Raw genomic sequence first — 21,835 nt, forward strand, 5'->3', positions numbered from 1 at the left:
CAGGATCATCTTGATCAAATTTATCCATCCCAGCCAGGACCAGGTTCAGAGGGGCCTACTGATTGAGTTCAGATTCAAATTTTTTCATGGGGGGGGGGGGGGGGGCGCTAATTTGCTTCATAAAGCTGACCTATTCTGGAAGCTATCTGAGCCTGAATACAGAGCGCTGATGGTGTTAAAAAATGACTCACCAAAACCCCAGCGTTTCAGCAGGATGACGACAAAGTAAGCCCACAAACGTTTTCTGAAGATCTAAAGAAAACCTTCCTGAACTGGACCACTGACCCAACATGAGTTCAAAAGAGAGATGTCAATTGCCCTGTGGATCTGGCCTGGCCCCTGTCTCCCAGGGATGAGACCCATCTGATCTTTATGGATATAAAGTCCTATGAAAGAAGAGATACAGTCTTCAAGGATCTTAGTCAGGATCTTAAGGTCATTATTTATAATAGAGATTAGATGATGACAAAAAATGAAGGTTTTTAGGGACTTTAAGGAAATTATGTCCTGGTAAAGGTCATGTAATTCCATCCCTAGGGACTTTGAGTGAAACCATGACCTGGTAAGGTCACAAGTTTCCATCCCAATTTGTTGAGAAGGAGGAGAGCAAGGGGGCGGGACTTTATATGAAGTAAAAGGTAGCTGTAGAGTTGATTGGTGAGTATATAGGAATTTAATTGATTATGACAGTAATACATACATAATAAGCAGATACAGAGATGTAACATTAATATCATAAGATCAACATTTACATTTGTTAATATCATCAATTACTCATGGTAAATTAACAATCAGATTCCAAAATTCACCAGCAAAGGATTGGGTAAAAATATTTAACACAATAAAACCTGCAAGACCTATTGCCTCCCTAGGTCAATAAATGGACATAATACAATAATAACTTGAGACTCAAGTAAATGATGGTAAGAATACGACAGTTTGTAGCTCTACGCGTTTCGTGGCTTTTGAGCCACTCATCAGGAGCAAGGCGTAATGAATCTGTGATAGAATAATAATAGATCAATAATGTGATAAAAATGATAAGCGACATGAATGTGGAAAGGATGAATAAACCTTACCCCAAGTACATGTCTACTTGCTCAGATACACAAATCGGTGATGGGATGACCGGGTGACGCAAACCGTCCGGGGGCACCCCCGGCCGGGAGCTGTGGCAGGCGGCCCGGAAACATAACCCACACAGGCTTCACCCAGGGCGGGCATGGAACTAACGAGGCACTCCTGTGGGGGAACAAATAGGTGATGGAGCGGATAAGAATGTAAAAGTGAGCAGAAAAGTGCCCAAAGGGAAAGGTGAAAAGAAAGTAATGGGCAAAAGAGCCCGTGCTGATAAAGGGTAAGCAGGGTGGGACAGTGAAGGTATCCCAAAGACAAAAGCAAAAGTGAGGGGTGAGAAAGTGATCCAAAAACATGCATGAAGAAAATGGATAGGAAACTTATCCATAGAAGACCAATAATGGAAGTGTGAACCGTGTAAGGAAAGTGAAGGGTGCACCATTACCTGTATTTAGAAAGATATATGGGAGAAGAGGCAGAAGAAAACCCTGACTGTGTGTGAACCCAAGTGCAGGCAACCTCGAGTGCCAGCCATTACCCAGGAAAATACCTGCATGTGCGTCGCCAGGGAATGCCCATCAACGCCACGACGCATGGCGGAAAGCAAGGAGGATGGGCTAGCAGCCGGGCTGACCAAGTCACCGGCCGAATGGCTACACATCCCCCAGTCCGCCCGCGGATGTAGGCTCCACGTGCAGGGACGCGGCGGCGTCAGAGTGACGTTGCGCGTTCAGCGTGGGACCGTGATGTCGACGCGCTGTGCGGGATCTCCACCCCCCCAGGCATAGGATGACGCGGGGGCAGGGGGAGGTCCGCAGAGCGCGACGCAACTCCCGGAAGTAAGGACAGAACCGGGCGGCACGGCAGTCCGATCACACCACACACCAACGGTGTAAATAGACCAAGACCACATGTCTATAAGGGACTTAATTATATATAAAAAAAATTATATAAATATGAGTTCTAGAGATTTTGGGAGGTTACTTAAATTAAAATAATATAATTGGATAAGAACAAGGGAGGCTAAATCGAAGGTCAATAATTTGCAAGAATGTAGTAAAGATAAACAAATAGAGCATAACTAAGTACTTCCATCCCTAATTAGTTAAATGACAAAAACTGACCCAACATGAGTTCAAAAGAGAGATGTCAATTGCCCTGTGGATCTGGCCTGGCCCCTGTCTCCCAGGGATGAGACCCATCTGATCTTTATGGATATAAAGTCCTATGAAAGAAGAGATACAGTCTTCAAGGATCTTAGTCAGGATCTTAAGGTCATTATTTATAATAGAGATTAGATGATAGTTACTTACTGAGCTTGTGTCTTTCCCTGGTTTAGGTACAACTGAAAAAGATAAGCTGGGTTAAGAGATTGATCCAATGGGATGCAGTGGCGTAATGCATTAAAAAAGTGGGCAAGGTAGGGTGATAGTGTGTTAGAAAAAGTCTTATAATGTGTGACAGAGAACCCATCTGGGGCAGAGCGTTTTTTTTAATTTTTCTGTTCAAATAATTTTATTGACAACAAGCTAAAAAGATACAGACAGTGTTGGTACTGTTACAATCGTTTGCAAGGAACTAACAGTGGTAGCAGAGCTATTACAGAGGAAGATAAAGGAGAATAGAGAAAATGTGCATTAGTGTTTACAGAGTGATTCGGATATTGGCATACATTAGAATCGTATAACAAGAGAAATATAAAGGTATAACAAAACAACGAGCATGGTCTTGACACCAGATTGCATGTTCAGAAATTGTTAGACCAGCCAAAGAGAAGAGAGGCTCTGCCCGAGCAAGCTGGGCAACAGTAACGGAGAAGTAAAGGGATAAAAAAACTACATCATCAACGGAGTTTAAGGGATAAGACAAGAGGAGTAAGAGATAGAAAAGAGATAAGGAAAAAGGGGGAAAAAGTGCAGAGAGAGAATGGGGAGAGTGGAGTGAAGGAGAGGGTAACGAAAGAAGGTGGGTGAAAGGAAAAGGAGAGTTGGTTCCGGCCAGGTGGTCCACGGGTACTTAGGAAGCTGAGAATATCACAAACTCCTGATCCTAAAAAAAAAGAAGAAAAAAAAAAAAAAAAAAAAAGGGGACCTAAATCTTAACAAGGCCGAATATCACAGGATCAAGGTTCCAAGAGGTGTTTATCAAAATCGTGGGGGAGGTAATGATCTGCCCAGGGGCGCCAAATTTTAAGGTGTTGGGGAATTTTGTCCAAGATTGTAGCTTCAATTTTACTATGGATCATGGCTTGGGTTATCCTACATTTAACTTCCGCAATATGTAACAGTGGCGTCCTCCAGGCCTTCGCTATGGTCTGTTTGGCAGCTGTGGTAAGTTGAGTGAGAAGACGCAATTGCGCCCTAGACAAATTGGGGGGAGGGAGGTTAAGCAGGGCAATGGCCGGGTCAGGAATGAAGGTGGTGTTGAACAGGAGAGAGGCCATTTGAAATATGAGTACCCAAAAGTGTGCTACTACTGGACACGTCCACCATGTGTGGAGGTGTGTACCCCTAGAATCACAACCACGAAAACAGTTCGGAGAGTGGGCTGGGGTATATCTAGCGATCCTGGACGGTACAAGGTACCATCTCATTAGTACCTTATAGCTGGCCTCCAGCGCGATCACATTCTGTGATGATATTTTAGTGGTTGCCCATATCTCCGCCCAATCGCCTGCATCCAAATTGAGGGATAAGTCTGTAGACCAGGCCGAAGCATACGAAGGAAGGGATGACGGAAGGGATGTAAGATGAGCGTAAAGAGTGGAGATGATACCTGGGGCGTGTGGATCAGAGTCACATATATCCTCAAACACAGATAACCTATTCGAAGCTCTGCGAGAGCCTAGGAGGGTACGAATAAAATGGGTGATTTGAATATAGCGAAAGTGTTCACGTGGGGGGATGCGCAACTGTGATTGAAGGACTGAGAAGGGTTTGAGAGTGCCATTGGAGAAGAAATCGCGAATACGTTCCAAACCAGCTCGAGACCACGTCTGGAAAGAGATAGGTTGGGCAAAGGCGGGGTAAAAGAGCGGTTGGCCAAATAAGGAAAGCAAAGGTGAGTGTGGGGAGGTTAATTGAAACGGTTTATTCAGCTTATCCCAGATCTTGAGGGAGTGTTGGGTCAGAGGGTTAGATAAAGGACCCCGAGTATGAGCAGGGAGCCACAGGAGATTAGAAATAGAAACTGGATGGGCATCTATAGCCTCAAGGACGACCCACAAGGGGATTTCAGTCCTAGCGTGATAGAGAGTGAGTTGAGCAAGTTGGGCAGCATGGTAGTATTGATGAAAGTTAGGGACTCCTAGACCCCCATTGAGTTTGCTACGGAGCAGGGTAGTTCGGGAAATGCGTGGGATTTTAGAACCCCATATATATTTATAAACCCTGCTCTGAATCACTCTGTGGAAGTAGGTCGGGACGGTGACCGGGAGGACCCTGTACAAGTAAAGCAACTTAGGCAATAGGGACATTTTTACCGCTGCTATGCGACCAAGCCAGGACACGTGGAGAGGCAGCCAAGTAGTGAGTAGGGAGGACAGGTATTTCAGCATTGGGGTGTAGTTAGAATGGAACAATTGGGTGGGGTCACTGGTAAATTTAATTCCTAAGTAAGGGATTGAGGCGGTGGACCATTGGAAAGGGAAGTTCGCCTGTATAAGATGAAGGTCAGCCGTGGGAAGAGATATGTTTAGGGCCTTGGATTTCGCTTGATTAACTTCCAAACCTGATATCTTGGCAAATTGGGAGAGGAGCTGAAGTAAATTGGGCAGGGAGATGTGCGGGGAGGTGATGAATAGTAAGGCGTCATCGGCAAAGAGACACAGTTTATGGGATGTGGAGGCTATATCAAGACCATGGATGTTGGGGTTCGATCTAATGAGGGCGGCAAGGGGTTCGATTACTAGGGCAAATAATAAAGGGGATAAGGGGCAACCTTGCCTCGTCCCCCTACCGATAGGAAAGTGATCTGAGCTAAAACCTGAGTATTTTATAAAGGCTTGTGGATGTGTGTACAGTGATTTAATCCAAGATAGAAAATTGGGGCCAAAGCCCCAACGTCCTAAAATATAGTGAAGATAGGGCCAGGAGACTGTGTCGAAGGCTTTCTTAATATCGAGCGATAGGAGATGCATGGGGATTTTGCGGGTCTTGGCTATGTGCTGTAAAAGAATAATTCGACGTATGTTGTCGCTGGCTTGACGTCTAGGAATGAAGCCTACCTGGTCTTTGTGGATCATACGGCCTATTATTGGGTTTAGTCGCAGAGCAAGGATTTTAGCTAGAATTTTTACATCTACATTTAAAAGGGAAATGGGCCTATAGTTGGAACATATTGTGTGGTCGGTGTTGGGTTTGGGGATCATAGCTATGATGGCCGTCAAAGAATCACGACCAAGGGATTGTTGATTTAACAAGGCGTTAAAAGAATTGGCAAGGAGTGGGGCCAGGGTGGTTGCGAATTTTTTATAGTATAAGCCGGGAAGACCGTCTGGACCAGGGCGTTTGTGAGGTTTGAGCGTTTTAATGGCGCCGAGCACTTCATCGACCGAAATTGGTTCGTCGATAGACTCTCGACTGGCGTCCGGTAACGTGGGTATAGATAAATCCCGAAATAGTGTTTCCGCCTCCCGGGAGGGGAAGGATCCCTGTTCTTTATATAAATCGGCTAAGTGCTTACGAAATTCAGAAAGGATTTTAACAGGGTTACTGGTATGGTTACCATTAGCCAGTCGAAGTTTAACCGGAGTGTAGATATGGTCTGGTCTTCTAAGGCGGAGTGCCAAAAAGGTATCTGGCTTGTTGGCCTTGGTGTAAATCTTGTGGCCAGACCGGCGGATGGATTTTTCCGCAGATTCGGCCAAAAGAAGGTCAAGTTCCAGTCTGGTTTTGTCTAATAATTGCTTATTGGTGTTAGAGGGGGAAGCCTGAAATTGTAAGAACTGGAGTTGAAAGTCAGACTCGAGCTGTCGGAGCCTGGCCCTCTTCTCCCTTTTAATGTGGGTAGCAACAGAAATACAAGTACCCCTAACCACCGGCTTGTGGGCCTCCCACAAGAGGGTCGATGAAACACCAGGTATCAAGTTATGTGAAAGATAGTCATTAAGTGCCGTTTGGATGTCTAGGCAATAGGACTGATTAGTTAGGAGGGCTTCATTCATGCACCAGGTTTTAGCGTCAGGACGGGGTATTAGTGAAGAAAGCGTGGTAATCACAGCGCAGTGGTCCGACCACGTAATGGGGTGTATAACGGAATGCATCAAGAGGGGAGAGGAGGCGATTGGGACAAAGATATGGTCAATTCTGGAGAAAGAGTTGTGTGGATGGGAATAAAAAGTATAGTTTCTCTTTAACGGATTGCACTCTCTCCAGGTATCCAGCAAGGAATGTTGCTGTAGGAGGCTACATAATTGTGAAGAAGGGGAGAAATGACCCGGGGAGTAGGGTGATCTGTCAAGGTGCGGTTGAAGTATCAGATTAGAGTCACCGCACAAGATTAGGGTACCCTTAACATGTGATTTAATCACCCTCAGAAGGTGAGAAAAAAACGGGACTGGATTAACATTAGGGGCATAGTAGGAGACGAAGGTGGTCTCCATTTCTTGAAGCAAACCCGTTAAGATAAGATAACGGCCAGCAGGGTCCTTAATTTCTTTAATAACCGTAAAGGGTAAGGAATGGTGGAAGGCCAGGAGAACACCCCTGTGCTTAGATTCAGCGGAAGCAGTGTAGACTAAAGGGTAGCGAGAGCCAAAAAATTTAGGGGTGTTATGGGCAGAGAAATGGGTCTCCTGAAGGGCGACCACATCTGCCTTCAGGGAAGCGAAAGTGCGAAAGGCTTTAACCCTCTTTTGCGGGGAGTTGAGTCCCTTAACATTAAGGGAGAGAATATTCAGGGGGGCCATCTGAGTGTACTTGGGGGGTCAATAAAAAATAGATATAAGGGTATTGGGGCCACCTGAGCAGAAAAGAGGAGTGGGGAGAGAGAGGGAAAGAAGGGATAGGAAAAGAAAGTAAGACAGAGGGAGTTTTTTTTAATTTTTAATCACTTGTGATACTTCATCAGCAGAGATTGTTCTAGTCTGTGTTGATGTAGGTCCTCCAGTTTGGGAATCTGAATTGAGTCAAATAATAGATCCAGTTCAGGTTTAGACAGATTTGTACCTGGATTATAAAGTTTTTGATAAAATTCCTTAAAGGCTTCAAAAACGTGCATTCTGAGATGCTGTGCCTCCTGCTATCTTCATTTTGGGTAAGGTATGAGAGCAGATTTTAGGTGAGAGCCTGCCTGCTAACATAGTCCCCAGTTTGTCTCTTTGAAAACAAAACCATGCACCATTTGAGCTCAGACTTTTCTCTGCCCTGGAAGTGAGTGCCAGGTTGAGAGCTGACCGAGCAGCATAAATTATTGCTATGGGAACCGATTTAGGGTCGCTTTTATGTTCTCTGCTCAGAATCAGGAAGTCCCTCTCTAGTCTGTCAACTTCAGAGTGATTAGCCGAGCGGATCTGGGATGCAATTTGAATAAGTTTTCCCCTAATTGTGACCTTGTGGGCCGCCCATAGAGTCTCTGTGGAAACTTCCTGTTTATCATTGAGAAGAAAATAACATGAATGGCCTTCTCAATTTCGAGTACTCTAATGGGGTCACTGAGTATAGAATAATTTAGCCTCCATCTGAAGTCACGTCTCTGACCAGAGGGACGTTGGAGGAGCAAAAAGACTGAGGAGTGGTCTGACCAAACCGAGTCTCCCATATAGAACTTAGAGACCAGGGGCACATGTGCTATGGAGATAAGGCCATGATTGATCCCCAAGAAGAATTGGTGGGGGTGGGAAAAATGGGTGAAATCAGGTAGTGTAGGATTCATTTCTTTCCATATATCTACCAGACTCGGTTGGTATAAAAGTTTGGCGATACATAAACTCTGTTTAGAGGGATGGGTGAGGTGATTTCCGAGAGGTCTTTTTTTTTTGTCCAAACCAACATTTTGAGTCTCCCCCTTCCAAAAGGGGTTTATAATATTGAACATTGTTTTGGAATAATTGTGCCTGACCCTGATTTGGTGCATAATAAGAAATCAAGAAAAAAGAGAATTTACAGTTTTGTGAGAATAGGATTACTACCTGCTTATTTTTATCCTCCGCATTGGCCAGACAAAAGGTGGGGAATTTAGCGTGAACAAATGAAGGACAATATCTAGTTTAGGAAAACTGATTTCCTGGAGTATCACTACATCCTTTTTTTGAGTATGATAGACTAAGATTTTATTCTGTTTGGTGAAAATAGGCCTTGAGTGTTTTGGGACATTACCCTCAAAGAGTGAATAGGGTGGTTGATGTTACCCATGGAGCATGAGGGTATAGAGAACCGGGCTAAAGTAGGAACTCGCCAAGTTCCAGTCAATGGTGGAAAGTCAACCCTGAAGGATGGGAGGGTTAATGACTCCCCATCCTTCATAATAAAAAAAAAAAGCTTTCTCTTCCAGAGAGGAGGTAGTCCTGTATTTCAAAGGCAGACGATCCAGGTTTCCAAAACAGGAGGAAGGATGTCAGTATCCCCAGCCACGGAGCTCCCCTAGGTAAAAAATAAACTAATAGGCGTAAGCCTAGGTAGATCTATGGGAACCCCAATATAATAAAGATTAGCAAAAAAATATAGTACATATAACAATTAAACAATCCATAGCCACGTGAATGAGACCCAAGCACCGGAGGGGGTAGGGTAGTAGAGAGAGGAAAGGGGTGGAGGGGGGTGAGTATTGCCGGGGACAGGGGGTATGGGTGGGTTGAGGGTATTGATAGAAATAGTGAAACACTTTGTGGGTGTGCAAACCTTGTGGGCCCTCTCCCTCATAGTGGTGCAATGTTTTTTTGGAAATTAAACCCTTGGTAATACAAAAAATGTGTTTCAATATGTCTCAGGAAAAACTATCTTGTCAAGTATTAAATGGGTTGTAAAGGCTTGTGTTTTTTCACCTTATTGCATCCTATGCATTAAGGTGAAAAAACACCTTGCAGTCACCGGCCCCCTAGCCCCCCGAGCCCAGAATTAACATCGGCACATCCTCCCCATCCCTCTCTCCATGGGTTCCCAGCTCTTGATTGGATAGATTGATAGCAGCGCAGCCATTGGCTCCCACTGCTGTCAATCAAATCCAATAACATGGGGGGCAGGGCTGAGTCCTGCATTCAGCCTCTATGGATGCCGAATGCTGGACTTGGGAGCGTGCCCGCAAGGTAACCCCCTCGGGAGAGTGCTTCTCCAAGGGGGTTATCTAATGCGGGGAGGAACCGCAAGAGCCACCGAGGGACCCCAGAAATGGATGTTCCTGGCCACTCTGAAAAACGAGCTGCACAGTGGAGGTAACTATGACATGTTTGTTATTTAAATTAAAAAAAAAAAAAAATCCTTTAGCATCACTTTAAAGGAGAGCACCACAGGTACAGGACATAATTAGAGCCAAAATAGCCTAGCTCCCCAGATCCAAGAATTGTCTCCTTTTGCAGAGAAAGGAGACAATGCTTAACCTCTTCAGCCCCAGAAGATTTTACCCCCTTCCTGACCAGAGCACTTTTTGCGATTCGGCACTGCGTTGGTTTAACTGACAATTGTGCGGTCGTGCAACGTTGCACCCAAACAAAATTAACGTCTGTTTTTCCCCACAAATAAAACTTTCTTTTGGTGGTATTTGATCACCTCTGCGGTTTTTATTTTTTGCTCTATAAACAGAAAAAGAGCGTCGATTTTGAAAAATACCCCAAAAAAAACATTATTTTTTTTACTTTTTTCTATAATAAATATCCCATATATATATATATATATATATATATATATATATATATATATATATATATATATATATATATATATATATATATATATAAAAAAATTTCCTCTGTTTAGGCCAATATTTATTCTTCTACATATTTTTGTTAAAAAAAAAAAAATTCACAATAAGCGTATATTGATTGGTTTGCATAAAATTTATAGCGTCTACAAAATAGGGGATAGTTTTATGGCATTACTATTATAATTTTATTTTTTTTTAACTAGTAATGGCGGCGATCTGCAATTTTTATTGGGACTGCAACATTGACTGACACGTCACACAATTTTGACACATTTTTGGGACCATTGGCATTTATACAGCAATCAGTGCGATAGAAAATGCATTGATTACTGTAAAAATGTCACTGGCAGGGAAGGGTTTAACACTAGGGCGGTGATCAAGGGTTTAATGTGTTCCCTAGTTTGTGTTCTGAAGGGGGGAGGCGACTGTGCAGGGGAGATGACCGATCACTATTCATGGTGGCAACTGCGGGAACTTAATGCATTAAGGTAAAAAAAAAAAAAAAACTTCTGCGTGCATCCAATGATGTTTCACTAAAGACTCGGCTATCTGGGACTCTCCCTTCTGATTGGCTGAGACATGCAGCGGGTGAGCCAGTGAGCCATTGAGGAGAAAGAGAGGAGGCGGCCAAGCGGCGGCTCCATGTCTGAATGAAAACACAGAGCAACGGCTCAGCTCGGGTTGCCCCATAGCAAGCTTCTTATTGTGGGGGCCCTTGGCAAGAAGGAGAGGCCAGGAGCTCTGGCAAGGCTCTGAGGAAGGAGGTTAAACCTTCAAATGCGTCAGCAGCGGTTCGCACGTCCTCGCTTCAAGACCTGGAGACTATCAGTGGGCAGACTGTCACAAGTCAAAGATTGTTACAAGCGTGATTTTCTTTCTACCTTTGTGAGTAGTTTTTAATATTTTTTTTTCTTAATAAATGTATCAAAGGATAATGCACAAGGCTGGTGCACCCTCTCTTTTCTGTTTACTCCGGCGAGGGACCTGAGAAGAGGAGGATCTGGGCTGCTGTGTGCAAAACCACTGCACAGAGCAAGTAAGCATAACATGTTTGCTATTTTTAAACAACACATAAAAAAAAAAAGATTTTACTATTTTAGCATTCAAACCGTAATATGAGTAAAATTTTTCTCATAATACTTGAGAGCTTTAGAAAGAGTAACACAACCATGGAGGATCAAAGTTCTAATAAACTGAATCATTATGTGCTTGTAATGTAGATACTTACAGCTAGCCAAGTGGTGGTCCAGTCTTCATCTCTCTATTGTATAAACAGTATATGTCTGTTAAGAAATATGAAAATCATTACTCGAGGATTTATTCTCTACCTATAGGTAGCCACAATGTTAAAAATTGCTGCCATAAATTGGCTAGTTTCGGCAGTTCTTGGTGCTGTGAAAAGCATGACTCTGAGCTAACAGCCGCGACTGAAGATTGCTGTTGGCTTTCAAGGTGACAACTGTAGAGCTATAATACCTGTGGGAATTATTTCTGTCTGCTTGCCAGCAGCGCCAGTTTTCTACTATTTTGCTTTCTTCTATTGCATTTCCTTTATAGTGCAATTCATTACAGTGAGAGCAGTGATTCTGTTGAAAAGCTATGACAGTAGGGTCTTAAGAAAACACATGAAAAATACATAGAGATGGCTGCAGTGCAAAAGGGTGATTTTTTTAAAGTTCACTTCAGCTTAAAGGTTCTGCAGCACCTTGCCAGGTATTTTGTAGCTGGAATTTCTGGATAATGTATTTAGCACCTTCCCTGCCTGATTTTATTTTACACAATGCTAGAGTTATGAATTCTGAAAAGACATGATGTGTTTTGCCTGCTGTAAAGCAGAAAAGCATAACCCCCAAATACGTTCATCAGTTGTTTACACTCTGTGCTGTTGGATAATATGGATAATATTTCTTAACGTATAATACAAAACAGTGTTGTAGTTGTGTATAAATTGAAATTACATATGCTGTGTACACACACACACGTACGTACTTACGTATGTATATATATATATACACACACAGTACTGTGTATACAATACTATAAATTATTATTTATTTTTATCAATTAACACACTGCAAGGTAAATGAACAGAGGGAAAAAAAAACAAAAAATAAAACTACTGAACTTCTGGGGATGTAGGCTGCCTCAAATCCTTCTGTCTTTTCATGTAATCTAGACAGACTCAGTAATGTGATCAGGGCTCTGTGGGGGCCAAACTATCAGTTCCAGGACTGCTTGTTCTGATTTACACTCAAGATAGTTCCTAATGACATTGGCTGTATGTTTGGGGTGGTTTTTCAGCTGCAGAATACATTTGGGGCCAATCACACGCCTCCCGTATGGTATCATGGTGGGGTATCTGCATGTATTTCTCAGTATGGAGGACACCATTGATCCTGACCAAATCTCCAACTCCATTTGCAGAAATCTTGACCCAAACTTGCAAGGCATCTCCACCATGCTTCACTGTTGCCAGCAGACACCCATTATTGTACTGTTCTACAGCCCTTCAGCAACAAAAAAAAAGAAAAAAAAACTCTCCTTCTGCAGCCACATAGTTCAGATTTTGACTCATTGGTCCAGAATCCCTGCTGCCATTTTTCTGCACCCCATTTCCTATGTTTTCATGCGTAGTTTAGTCACTTAGCCTTGTTTTCATGTCAGATGTATGGCTTTTTTTTAACTACAATTCTCCCATGAAGATCACTCCTGGCCAGAATTCTACAGACAAGTAGATAGGTGTACCTGGGTCACACTGGTTTCTGCCAGTTTTGTGCTGATAACCTGCTGGGCATCTTCCAATGTAGAAGGGAAATCAGCATGATTTATCTTCCATCTGTTGCATTGTTTCCTTGGCTAACCACTGCATCTATGGTTCTCAACATGGCCGTTTGTTTGTGCTTCTTCAAAAGAGCTTGAGCACCACATCTTGAAATCAATCAGCTTAAAATCTTTGCCTGGGAGAGACCTTGCTGATGCATTATACCTACCTTGCGTCATGTTGCTTTGCTCAGTCTTGCCGATGGTGTATGATCTGTGACATGAAACTGGGGTTGATTTACTAAATCTAGAGAATGCAAAATCCGGTGCAGCTGTGCTTGGTAGCCAATCAGCTTTTAACTTGAGCTTGTTTAATTAAGCTGTGACAAAAGAAAAAACTGGAAACTGGTTGATTTCTATACAGAACTGCCCCAGATTTTACACTTTCTAGTTTTAGTAAATCTGCCCCTACCTTCCACAACCTCACCTTAGCAGAGTTTGGCTCAGTTTTAAGCTGGCTATACAGCTGATTCTGTTTCAGTTAATTACTGTGTTTCAACCTACATATGAAATTTATGATCTGCTTGGTATAAATGAGTAATCATACACCGAACTTTAATCCTACAAAGTCCCCAAGGGCCAATTCACACCACATGCAGTCCAGTGCATTTTTGTTCTGCATCAAAAACACATGGAAAGTAGGTTATATGGTTTCCAATGACATAGTTCACACAAGTGCAGTCAGTTCCAGGGCTTTTTAGTTGCAGAAAAAAAAGTAGAACATGCTGCATTTTTCCTGCAGTGGACTGTATTAGAACACAGTAAAGCGTGTCAAAAATGCATTGGACCGCATCAGAAATGCATCAAAACTGCACTGGACCCTAGTATAGTGAAAAGAAAACGGGAAAACATCAGAAAAAAAAAACACCTGAAATGCATCTGGAAACCCATTAAAAACACACAAACTCATCAAAAACATGCATGTAGAAACGCATCAGGAACGGATCTGGAGTGTGCTTTTGTTGTGTGAACCAGCCCTGACTTTGCAAGTGTAAGTATTGATGCTGGTTTGAAGCCGAAGGGTAGACACATCAAATATTGATTTGATTTTGAGTTTTCTTCTATTCTCTTTGCATTTTTTAAAATGATAATAAATATGTATATTTTGATTTACATAGGTATCTTACCTTACAACATTTCTTCACACCTGCCTAAAATTTTTGCACAATTTATTTATACATTTTCAGAAAGATATGCAATGCGGACAAACAAAATATGAATGAAGTTAATAGCCACTAAGGCCAATAAGTAATTGTTTCCTTTGAGCCCACGTACACACGGTCGGAGATTTTGGCAACCAAATCCGTCGCATTTTGCCCGTCGGATTTAGTCCGACGGATTGTGTCCGAAACTGTTGCATACACACGGTCGGGCCAAGTTGATAACGTAATTTCGTTACGATGGGACTACATTCAGGCTAATAGCCAATAGCTTTGATGTAGGAATTTGATCGGAGCATGCGTGGCACTTGGTCCGATCAAAATGCTATACACATGATTGGATTAGGTCCGTCCGGCCCAGTTGGTCGGGAAATATTTCCAACATGTTGGAAAATTGGGTCGGACGGAGATTCGGATGGAATCAGTCTGATGCATACCACACACAGTCGGATTATCTGACGACGCGGTCCTATAAGACTCATTCCGACAGATTCTCCGACCGTGTGTACAAGGGCTAAGAGTTCTATATGGCTCAATCTGCATTTGTTGATGTGTGTCTGACTTGTATGATTTATTTGATGGCCATTAGTGCTTATTATCCCCCCGGAAGAGCACCATATTCTGTGTATCTCTTTCTTTCTTTTTTATGGCTGCTATTTCTATATCTCATATACATAAATTTATGTGTACAATATGTATTTGTAAAAATACATATAATTTAATTTCTTATGCATTTTTCATTTTTATATGGCATGCAAGTTCACAGTTCTAGTTGCAGTGAATATTGTTAAAATTTAATGAAAACTGAAAATAACAAACTTTATTTTCTCTTTGTCTGCTGCCTTGATGTAGGTGGCTTGTATGCAGCTTATCAATGCACTTGTAACATCACCTGATGATCTGGACTTCAGGCTTCACATCAGGAATGAATTTATGCGTTGTGGATTGAGCGAGATATTGCCAGTAAGTGCCTTGTAGTCACTGATTTTGCATTATTATTTAAATTTGCAGACACCTGAGTGGAGGAACTTTTTACATAAACTTTGAATGCTTCAAATAAAACCAGTGTGATTAGCCAATTTATAACTTGCCAGACAAACTTTTTTTTTTATCATGTATATTTCCTTATTCCTACTTTAAATGCTGATTTAGCCAACACATACATTTATTTGTTGCATTTATGAATAACCCCATGATAGTGGATCTGGCACTTGTTTAAGGTTTTGGGAAATAATACAGTTTAAACCTCTTAGGCCCCTTTCACACTACCGATCCGTTCACATCCGCCTGTCAGTTTTTCAGGCGGATCTGAACCGATGCTCCATAGAGTGTCGGATGTCAGCGGTGACATGTCCGCTGACATCTGACCCGCTCCGATCCGAAAAAGTGTGACAGAGGAAAAAGCTATTTTTCCATCTGTCTCCATAGGGGAGAGCGGCGCTGTGACAGGTCCATCCCTGCGCAGTGTGCAGAGACAGACCTGTCATCTTCCTGCTCAGCGGAGATTGCTGCGGCGATCCCCGCTGAGCAAGCAGATATTCATGGGGCGGATCAGCACTGATCCGCCCTGTGTGAAAGGACCCTTATAGATTTTAATGTCCTGGGGACTGCGGTTGTGATATTTCATCTTTTTAGTGTGTGGACCTGCACACTTGCCATCACCATTACAAGGTGGCCCACAGTTGGATAATTATTTTAAATTTTAAATACAGGCATGATACAAGACCTACAATGGAATGCACTGGACTTGCATAAATAAAACATCAGCACACAACGTTTATTTGCAGGTAGTAGCATATTGTTCTTGCATGTCCTCAAGTCCAAAGTTTCAAAGAGCTATGAAACTTTTGTCCAGCATTTTCAAATGAATTTTCCTTTTCACATTCAGTGTATACAAGTACTTCAGAGTACATAACATAAAAAGGTTTTTGACATGTTTTCCAATTAGGCAGTATGGAGTATGGTAGACAACATAGATATAGCAGCAGTTAATGTTTGTCCCTGGATGAGATTATGATGCACCCATAGATCTAAATCACCTCTCACCATTCCTCTTAGGAACAACTCCACAAGTGATATTTCTACTTTAAAGCCCAACTCAGGCAAAATGCATTTTAAATAGTGTATTTTGCATCACATGCCTTACTCCTCAGTCTTGAATCTGAACACCTCTTCTGAAGCTATCCTTCAGAGTAACAAATTGAAGTCCAAGTTTTCTCTATGAGCAAACTTATAACCTACCTTTGAGACCAGACGTTTTTCGGCCATTATCATTTGGACACTGATCCCCTCACCACCCTTATGAGTTTCCGATGCCTATGATAGAGGACCTGGCCACTGCAAGTATCTCCTCCACCAATGGGAGGTGTCCACATCAAAAACACAGTGAGGCCGTGTACACACGGGCGGACTGTCTGCCCAACTTAGTCCGCCAAAACACATTTGAGCGGACAGTCCGCTCGTGTGTGGGCTTCAGCGGACTTTTTCAGCGGACAGTCTGACGAACAAAGTCTTACGGAATTTCCGTAAGATTGTCCGTCCAAACTTGGTTTGGGCGGACCGTCCGCCCGTGTGTGTGCCAGTCCGCTGTACTTTCGAAATGAGCGGACTTTTCCCGCCCGGAGAAAAGTCCGCTCATTTCGAGCGGGTATCCAGGTAGGCGGAGCACGCGACGGAGACATCGCGGGCCCCGCCACCTGGTATGGACTTAAAGGGGAACCCCAACGCCGAAAAAAAAATCGGCGTGGGGGTGCCCCCAAGTCCACAACAGACCCTTGTCCGAGCACGCTACCCGGCCGGCCAGGAAAGGGGGCGAGCGAGCACCCCCCCCTCCTGAGCCGTACCAGGCCGCGTGCCCTCAACATGGGGGGTGCCTTGGGGAAGGGGGGGCCGCGCGGCCCCCCCACCCCAAAGCACCTTGTCCCCATGTTGATGAGGACAAGGGCCTCTTCCCGACAACCCTGGCCGTTGGTTGTCGGGGTCTGCGGGCGGGGGGCTTATCGGAATCCGGGAGCCCCCTTTAATAAGGGGGCCCCCGGATACCGGCCCCCCACCCTATGTGAATGAGTATGGGGTACAATGTACCCCTACCCATTCACCTGTAAAATAAAAGTACCAAAAAAAAACACAACACAAGAACCGAAGAGGGGGGACAAGACCCCTGAAGTCGGGAGAAGAGGCCGGCGGCGGGGAGGAAGAAAGCCGGACTCCTCCGCTAGCAAAAGAGCTACAAGAAGATAGCAAAGGAGTCCGGCGAGAAGACCCCCGAAGACGGAAGACCCCCGGAGCTGTGCAATAAAATATTTTATCTCGTGTGTTGTGTTTTTTTTGGTACTTTTATTTTACAGGTGAATGGGTAGGGGTACATTGTACCCCATACTCATTCACATAGGGTGGGGGGCCGGTATCCGGGGGCCCCCTTATTAAAGGGGGCTCCCGGATTCCGATAAGCCCCCCGCCCGCAGACCCCGACAACCAACGGCCAGGGTTGTCGGGAAGAGGCCCTTGTCCTCATCAACATGGGGACAAGGTGCTTTGGGGTGGGGCACCACCCATGTTGAGGGCACGCGGCCTGGTACGGCTCAGGAGGGGGGGCGCTCGCTCGCCCCCCTTTCCTGGCCGGCCGGGTAGCGTGCTCGGACAAGGGTCTGTTGTAGACTTGGGGGGGGCACCCCCACGCCGATTTTTTTCGGCGTTGGGGTTCCCCTTTAAGTCCATACCAGGCGGCGGGGCCAGCGACGTCTCCTTCGCGGGCCCCGCCTACCTGGAGACGCGCTCGAAATGAGCGGACTTTCCTCCGCGTGTGTGGGCGAGTCCGTTCATTTCAAAAGTAGAGCGAATTGTCTGGCGGACTTAGTCCGCCGTATTAGTCCGCTCAAAAAGTGCCGTGTGTGGGCAAGTCCGTTCATTCAAAATTTTGGACGGACTGTCTGTCGGATTGTCTGACGAACTTAGTTGGGCAGACAATCCGCACGTGTGTACGCGGCCTCAGGTGGACAACTGAAGGAGGAGCCCATGAAGTATACAGAAGAAGTATTGTCTTGTTACCATGGCTTCAGGTAAGTAAATAGGCATATTGTATTTTTATTTTTTTAACTACAGGGGAGTGGAAGGGAAGGGAGCAATGTTTGACAATGTCCTGAAGTTGGGCTTCAAGAACATTGTATCTAAACTGAATATGTTTACTTCCAAGACAGTATAGTAAACACAAGTTTATTTTCTGTAATCTCTTGAAGTAACTAAGCAGAAGGCAGGGACTTCTCAATAGAAGTATTGAACAGCATGTCTAACCTGAAAGAGACACAAAATAAAGTTAGTGGGAATCGAATGCTGGTCTCTTTGAAGAAGTAAGAGTCTGATTATCCCATTCACTCAGACAATGCCATCAAGGGTAGAATGGGGATGGGATTCTTTAGTTGCACCCTACACAGCAGTTTAGTTTATCTTCTTAAAGTGTTCTCTGTGCGTGGGTAGGGGTAATTTTCTGAGGGACACCCAACCAATCAAAAAGGGAGCTGAAAGGGCACACTTAACGCAGGGCTCAAGAAATGGTTCTTGAATGTGCTATAATATAGTTCCAACAAAAAACATCTCATATTAGTACTAGACATGTGCATTCGTTTTCGTCCGAATGCATTTTCGTCCGAATTTCAGCTATTTTCGTTTTCGTTTTGACAAACGATAACGAAAGCACAAAATCCGAAAAACGAAAGATCCGACATAAATAAATGCTTTATTTTCGTTTTCATTGTTACAACAGTTCGATATAGAATAGGAGATTCGACATGACTCTGACAACAATCTGTGTCTATAGAACCTGTGTTCGAATGTGCCTAACCTTACCTCTATTAGTCCAAGATTATATAGAGAAAATATTCGACAGAGAAAAAAGATTTGACAGAGAGAAAAGATTCTGCAAGATACTGTCCTAAAAAGTGTTTGGGGACCAGGGTCCTGCCCCAGGGGACATGTATCAATGCAAAAAAAAGTTTTAAAAACGGCCGTTTTTTCGGGAGCAGTGATTTTAATAATGATTAAAGTGAAACAATAAAAGTGTAATATTCCTTTAAATTTCGTAGGGGGGGGGTTGTCTATAGTATGCCTGTGAAGGGGCGCATGTTTCCCGTGCTTAGAATTGTCCCTGCACAAAGTGTCATTTATGCAGGAAAAAAAGTCCTTTAAAATCACTCGCAGCTATAATGAATTGTCGGCTCCCGTAATACAGAGAACACTCATTGAAAGTCATTGATAAAAAAATAAATAAATAAATAAAAAAAAAAAAGCGTGGGGGTCCCCCAAATTCAATTACCAGGCCCTTCAGGTCTGGTATGGATATTAAGGGGAACCCTGCCTCAAATTTAAGAAAAAATTTGACGTGGGGTTCCCCCTAAATATCCATAACCAGACCCTTCAGGTCTGATATGGATATTAAGGGGAACCCCGCGTCAAATTCAAAAAAAAATTGACGTGGGGTTCCCCCTAAAAATCCATACCAGACCCTTTATCCGAGCACGCAACCTGGCAGGCCGCAGGAAAAGAGGGGGGGACGAGAGAGCGGCCCCCCCTCCCTCCTGAACCGTACCAGGCCACATGCCCTCAACATTGGGAGGATGCTTTGGGGGTCTGTGACCCCTCAAAGCACCTTGTCCCCATGTTGATGAGGACAAGGGCCTCATCCCCACAACCCTGGCCGGTGGTTGTGGAGGTCTGCGGGCGGGGGGCTTATCAGAATCTGGAAGCCCCCTTTAATAAGGGGACCCCCAGATCCCGCCCCCCCCCCTGTTTGAAATGGTAAGGGGGTACAAAAGTACCCCTACCATTTCACAAAGAAAGTGTAAAAAATGTTTAAATAAAACAAACACACTTTTGAAAAATTCCTTTATTAAAAATAAAAAAATAAAAAAAAGATTCCAGCGGCGGTAATCCACTCTTGCTATCCATCGACGGACGGTCATCTCTCCAGCGATGTCTAATATCATCCAGCGCAGCGCAGCATCCTTCTTCTGTCTCCGTGTAGGAGACACTACAGGCATTCCGGCGGCTGACGTTTGTTATATACGGAGGGCGGGGCCACCCGTCACCTGACCCCGCCCCCCTCTGACGCAAGGGGAAACCCGGGGTTCCCTGTGACGTAGGGGTGACCCGCACCCCTCTGATGTAACACAGGCAGGTTTCCGTTACATCAGAGGGGGGCGGGGTCACCCCTACGTCACGGGGAACCCCGGGTTTCCCCTTGCGTCAGAGGGGGGCGGGGTCAGGTGACGGGTGGCCCCGCCCTCCGTATATAACAAACGTCAGCCGCCGGAATGTCTGTAGTGTCTCCTCCACGGAGACAGAAGAAGGATGCTGCGCTGCGCTGGATGACATGAGACATCGCTGGAGATATGACCGTCCGTCGATGGATAGCAAGAGTGGATTACCGCCGCTGGAATCTTTTTTTTATTTTTTTATTTTTAATAAAGGAATTTTTCAAAAGTGTGTTTGTTTTATTTAAACATTTTTTACACTTTCTTTGTGAAATGGTAGGGGTACAGTACCCCCTTACCATTTCAAACAGGGGGGGGGGGGCGGGATCTGGGGGTCCCCTTATTAAAGGGGGCTTCCAGATTCTGATAAGCCCCCCGCCCGCAGACCTCCACAACCACCGGCCAGGGTTGTGGGGATGAGGCCCTTGTCCTCATCAACATGGGGACAAGGTGCTTTGAGGGGTCACAGACCCCCAAAGCATCCTCCCAATGTTGAGGGCATGTGGCCTGGTACGGTTCAGGAGGGAGGGGGGGCCGCTCTCTCGTCCCCCCCTCTTTTCCTGCGGCCTGCCAGGTTGCGTGCTCGGATAAAGGGTCTGGTATGGATTTTTAGGGGGAACCCCACGTCAATTTTTTTTTTAATTTGACGCGGGGTTCCCCTTAATATCCATACCAGACCTGAAGGGTCTGGTTATGGATATTTAGGGGGAACCCCACGTCAAATTTTTTCTTAAATTTGAGGCAGGGTTCCCCTTAATATCCATACCAGACCTGAAGGGCCTGGTAATTGAATTTGGGGGACCCCCACGCTTTTTTTTTTATTTATTTATTTATTTTTTTATCAATGACTTTCAATGAGTGTTCTCTGTATTACGGGAGCCGACAATTCATAATAGCTGCGAGTGATTTTAAAGGACTTTTTTTCCTGCATAAATGACACTTTGTGCAGGGACAATTCTAAGCACGGGAAACATGCGCCCCTTCACAGGCATGCTATAGACAACCCCCCCCTACGAAATTTAAAGGAATATTACACTTTTATTGTTTCACTTTAATCATTATTAAAATCACTGCTCCCGAAAAAACGGCCGTTTTTAAAACTTTTTTTTGCATTGATCCATGTCCCCTGGGGCAGGACCCAGGTCCCCAAACACTTTTTAGGACAGTAACTTGCAAATTAGCCTTTAAAATGAGCACTTTAGATTTTGAACGTTGGAGTCCCATAGACTTTAATAGGGTTCTAAAGTATGCTATATACTAGCTCCGTCGAATCTTCTTTATACATTCGACAGACACCATAAGCCTTCAAAGACAGATTCGACCGTGATTCATGTGGATTTTCGGACGAATGCAATTTTTGAACGAAAAATGAAATAAATAAAAACGAATTTCGGGAGTAACTAAATAAATTAAGTTTTCAGACGAAAACGAAATTCCGAAACGAAATATTTTACTCTGCACATGTCTAATTAGTACAACCACATTAATAATGCTAAAATGGGGTGCCTCAATATAATGGTATGTTAAGCTGGCCATAGACAGATCAAAATTGGCCCAGTTCAATGGGAACCTGATGGATTTCGACCCATATTTAGGCAGGCTGGTTGTGAAATTAAGTCAATCTATTTTTTAACTTCACTACAACCAGCCTGTCATTTTTTTTTTTTGCTGTTCGAT

At 44.1% G+C, this 21,835-nt stretch overlaps 1 protein-coding gene across 2 annotated transcripts in view; it reads left to right on the plus strand.

The window, feature by feature from the left end:
* DIAPH3 (diaphanous related formin 3) overlaps positions 1–21,835 on the plus strand; it is a 1,016,686-nt gene that overhangs the window by 364,517 nt on the left and 630,334 nt on the right. For both annotated transcript variants that reach the window (XM_077483143.1, XM_077483144.1), the window contains one exon: positions 14,766–14,876. In XM_077483143.1, the coding sequence (XP_077339269.1) occupies positions 14,766–14,876 (111 nt within the window). The remainder of the gene's footprint in view (positions 1–14,765; positions 14,877–21,835) is intronic.

This window comes from Lithobates pipiens, unplaced genomic scaffold, assembly GCF_037356315.1.
Source record: "Lithobates pipiens isolate NorthernLeopardFrog02 unplaced genomic scaffold, aLitPip1_a1.2 Scaffold_16, whole genome shotgun sequence".
Classification (NCBI taxonomy): Eukaryota; Metazoa; Chordata; class Amphibia; order Anura; family Ranidae; genus Lithobates; species Lithobates pipiens.